At 49.8% G+C, this 3,932-nt stretch overlaps 1 protein-coding gene across 1 annotated transcript in view; it reads left to right on the top strand.

Moving 5' to 3' along the window:
- The window catches only part of BATF3 (basic leucine zipper ATF-like transcription factor 3), a 4,770-nt gene extending 1,074 nt beyond the window's left edge, over window positions 1-3,696 (top strand). Inside the window, exons 2-3 of the mRNA XM_026844629.1 lie at window positions 308-412; window positions 2,858-3,696. Coding sequence (XP_026700430.1) covers window positions 308-412; window positions 2,858-3,043 — 291 coding nt within the window. The 3' untranslated portion in view covers window positions 3,044-3,696. The remainder of the gene's footprint in view (window positions 1-307; window positions 413-2,857) is intronic.
- Window positions 3,697-3,932: the final 236 nt, after the last annotated feature.

The following is a 3,932-nucleotide window of genomic DNA, read 5'->3' as shown; positions in this document are numbered from 1 at the left end:
GGTGTAAAACGCTGCTCGTCGGGTCCCCGGCGGGGGTGCCCAGGCTCCGCTATCAGCGGGGCATCTCCGCGGCATCCCTGGGCCTCTGCCCGCTTCCACCGCTCCGCCTCGGGCCCCACCTGTGCGGTGTGGCGGGGGGATGCGCCGCCCTTTGCAGGCACCGCGCGGTTTGGCGGGGCCGGGGGTAGGTGCTGTGAAACTGGGAGGGAGTATGTGCTCCTTCTGAGAAACAGTCGCAGCCTGGCTTCAGGCGCCTACCGCGTGCACCTTAAAAACTAGCGAGGTGTTTCTGGCTTATGTCTTCCAGAGTCACGAAGAAGATGACAGGAAGGTAAGGAGGAGAGAAAAAAATCGAGTTGCTGCACAGAGGAGCCGGAAGAAGCAAACTCAGAAAGCAGATAAACTTCACGAGGTGAATGGTACTTGATGTTTCGCAGGCACGGCTTGGGTACCTGGCGCGGGACTTTACAATGACAGGGTGTTTTTTGGCAGGCGTGGGCCTGGCTCCACGCTAGTCCAGCTCAGAAAGCTGTGGGTGTGTGGCAGAGGCAGGCGTGCTGTGGGGTGCCTGCCCGGGAACTCCCAGACACTGATGCTCACGGTGGACAGTGCAGCTCTGCCATCGGTGTCCCTGCCAGGGAGAGAGGGACGTGGTCCTGCCCTTGCCTCACCCTCCCTCTTTTGCTATTCTCGTGACCACCCAGTGAACCGGACCACGAGGCTCCTCTGGGCTAAACCAAATCCATTTTCTTCTGGATTAGTGTTAAGCTTGTCACGTTTGCTGTGGCAGTGGATGAATGCTCGCTGCCTTACGAGGGAGGAGGCGATGGAGGAGGAGGGGACCATGCTGCTTAGTGGCGGTGCTGGCTTAAGTCAGTTTTAAAACTATGGTGTGAGACAGAAATACCCAGCTGAAAAGGCTTCTTAGGAACTTCAAAACCTCAGTTCAGTTAGCTGTTATACTTGTATGCTCTGATAAATAACAGTGGGTGTTTCCAAAAAAACATGAAAGTAACCGATTCTTCCAGAAACTCTTAATAGTTCTTCTCAATATCACAATGTGGTGTAGTTTTCTCTGGTCCCCAGTGCAAATGCTGGAGGACAGGAATCCCCTTTCTCTGGTTTAGGCTGTTACCTCACACAACAGTGCTTTTGTTGTAGCCACGGCTCTTGGGGTAAATGTTAGTTCTGCTGCTGTGATTGTGGCTGAGCCAGCCAGTTGTTCAGCACAGGCTCTCCTCTTTCTCAGTGTGGAAGGATCTGCCGACAGTCAGCAGAGGCCAAGAGAGGGACAGTGTGGGGAGTTTTGGGTTTGGTTTTTCCCAGTTCTACTCTGAGTCAGCGCCTGAGAAAGCCAGGTGCAGGGTACTTCTGGAAAGGGGTAACCCCTGGCTTTTATGGAATAATTTCTGGGCCCTGTGCCTTCCTGCAGCCTCTCTGATGTTCCTCCTGAACTTGAGGATCTTCCTCATGCTGGACATCTACATACTTGGGCAGGCTGGCTTTCCCAGGTATAGGCAGAGCCAGATGAATAAGAATTCATTCTTAGCAAGAGCAATTTGATAGTCTCATCCCTAAAAATGAGACAGAGCAATGGGAGAGTAACACTTCAGAACTCAACCCTGTGGTGTTTGGAGCAACAAGGGGTGAGCAGAGGCAGAGATGGACAACTTTTCTGGAGCTGGACCATAATTTGTTAGGAGGACTGTGCCTATTTTACTCTGTGCACGAGAGAGGTGGTGAGTGGTGGAAGGGTGTGAGGGAGGGCAAGGGGATCCAAACTCCTACAGCAAAGGGCAACAGAGGCAGTCCCAGGCTGCCCAGAGGAGCATTGCATGAGAGGCTCTCCCTGCTGCCTGGTAAACAGGCCTTTTAAGGCATGTGTAGGCTTGGTAGTTTGCTCTGCAGCTTTCCCAGGGAGGTGAGATTGAGTGGGTGAGTGTTGAGCCCTAGGCCGGCAGCGAGGTGCAGACACCTGCAGGTTTTCCGTGGGCTGTCTCTGAACCTCTAGAGCTCTCCTCTTTGGGATGAGAAGGCTTGACAGCAGGGACACTTGAGACATGCAGTTATCAAAAAATGTGACACACGAGTCTCACATCCGTCACAGACGTATGCTGCAGAGCATCTCAAAACTCCCCTGCAATTAATAGCAGCTTATTCATTGCCAGAGAAGCCTTAGCTCAAAAGCAACCCAGGTAAGGGATAACCAAGGCAGTGGTCAGGCCTTCTGGTGACAAAGTGGGGCTGGGAACAAGTTGGCATGACACTCCCCTCCTCCTGCTCTAGAGCTCCTGGGCATCTGAGCAGGTGGCTACAAACCCTGGCCGGCCTGGAGGAGAGTGGCTGGCACTGGATGTGCTGTGCTTGGTGTGCATCTCAGCGGGCACCTGGGTAAATGGCCCTTCCCCGCACTGGCCTGGGGCAGACACTGCCCTTGCCCTTTCCTCGCTGGTAATGCCAAGCACTACCTGCAGTTGGTGCTTTCATTTGCTCTGCTCTGTCAGTGCAGAGCCGCCCTGCTTGGCCCTTCCCAGCAGAGGCAGCCCAGGGCTGGAAGAGGCCACCATGGAACGCAGCTGTCTACTCCTGCAGTCCTGGGCTACTGGGGACTCCCGAGGACCAGCAGCACCTCCTGGTCTTCAGGGCCATGAAAGGAATCACAGTATGGTCAGGGCACAGGTTGTAAAGCACTTGCCCTGTTCCAGCACCCAGGCTGTCTATCTTTCCTTAGCATTTTGCACATTGTAGTGAGAAACCATGCAGCTTTTCTACAGTTACATGAATATACTCAAGGTGGAAGCACTGAAAGGAGTGTTTTGACTATGAGTAGGCTTTTTTTTTTTCCCTCTCCTTCCAGGAATATGAGTCTCTTGAGCAAGAAAATACCTCCCTGAAAAGAGAAATCGGAAAGCTAACAGATGAAATGAAACACTTGAGTGAAGTGTTGAAGGATCATGAAAAGATCTGTCCACTATTGCACTGCACCATGAACTTTGTGACCGTACCAAGGCCTGACGCACTCTCCAGCTGCCTGCCAAGATGAGACCTCTCCTTGATCACCTTTAAATGCGATGTGTGAAAGTGCCATTAACAGGGGAGACTTGAAGAACTGCCTACTTATGGTGCATGTCTTCCATCAAAGAGGGCTGGACTTGACCATGCAGTTCTTGTCCACGTTGAAGTGTTATAGTCTTCTGAATCTCAGGAAAACACCAGTATGAAAAAAAGACAACTTGAACGGCGACTTCTTATTTGGTAGAATCTTCAAGGCATGGTTTTGCATTCAGAAATACTGAAATGCGGTGCAGCCCACCATTGCGCGATGGAATGTAGACAGGGAAAAGTACCGACCTTGGGCTGGGATGCCTTTCTCCCACACGTCCACTGCCAGTAATTCTTTGTCACTTGTCATCCATGTATATCATGGCTGCTGTTTGTTTTTCTCTAAACAGGTTTGGTTAATAAAAGCAATGTCCCATCTTTATGATGTCCTCGACCTTTTTCAATAATCAATGTCTTTATAACATCTTTATTTTACTGGTCAAATCCAAAGTCTAATGTTAATCTTCCTGTCAGTTGTTTTATTATTTGCTTATCACCTCTTCAGTTGTTCCTCTTCTGAAGTGTGTGTGAATTTTCCCAGTCTTTATTTCTTGATTATCCCAGCCCTGCCGACATTAGTTCTTGGAGTGTTTTTATATCCTAAAACATGGCTTGGCCAGTTTCTAATGACGAATGTCTTCTCTGTGTGGAAGAAAAGCAAAACAGAGTTTGCGGGTTCTACATGTTGTTTTAAAAAGCAGATTTTAAAATTTAATGTTTTAATGCATCCACTGGAAATTAACAAATATCTTTATCATTCATCTTGCATATTGCTTCTGGTAAATGATATCTGTGAATACAACAAATTGATTTTAGCTAAGCATTTTGCT

This window comes from Athene cunicularia, assembly GCF_003259725.1.
Source record: "Athene cunicularia isolate RWA chromosome 3 unlocalized genomic scaffold, athCun1 chr3_part1, whole genome shotgun sequence".
Lineage (NCBI taxonomy): Eukaryota > Metazoa > Chordata > Aves > Strigiformes > Strigidae > Athene > Athene cunicularia.
This window is presented reverse-complemented; position numbering and strand designations above follow the sequence as displayed.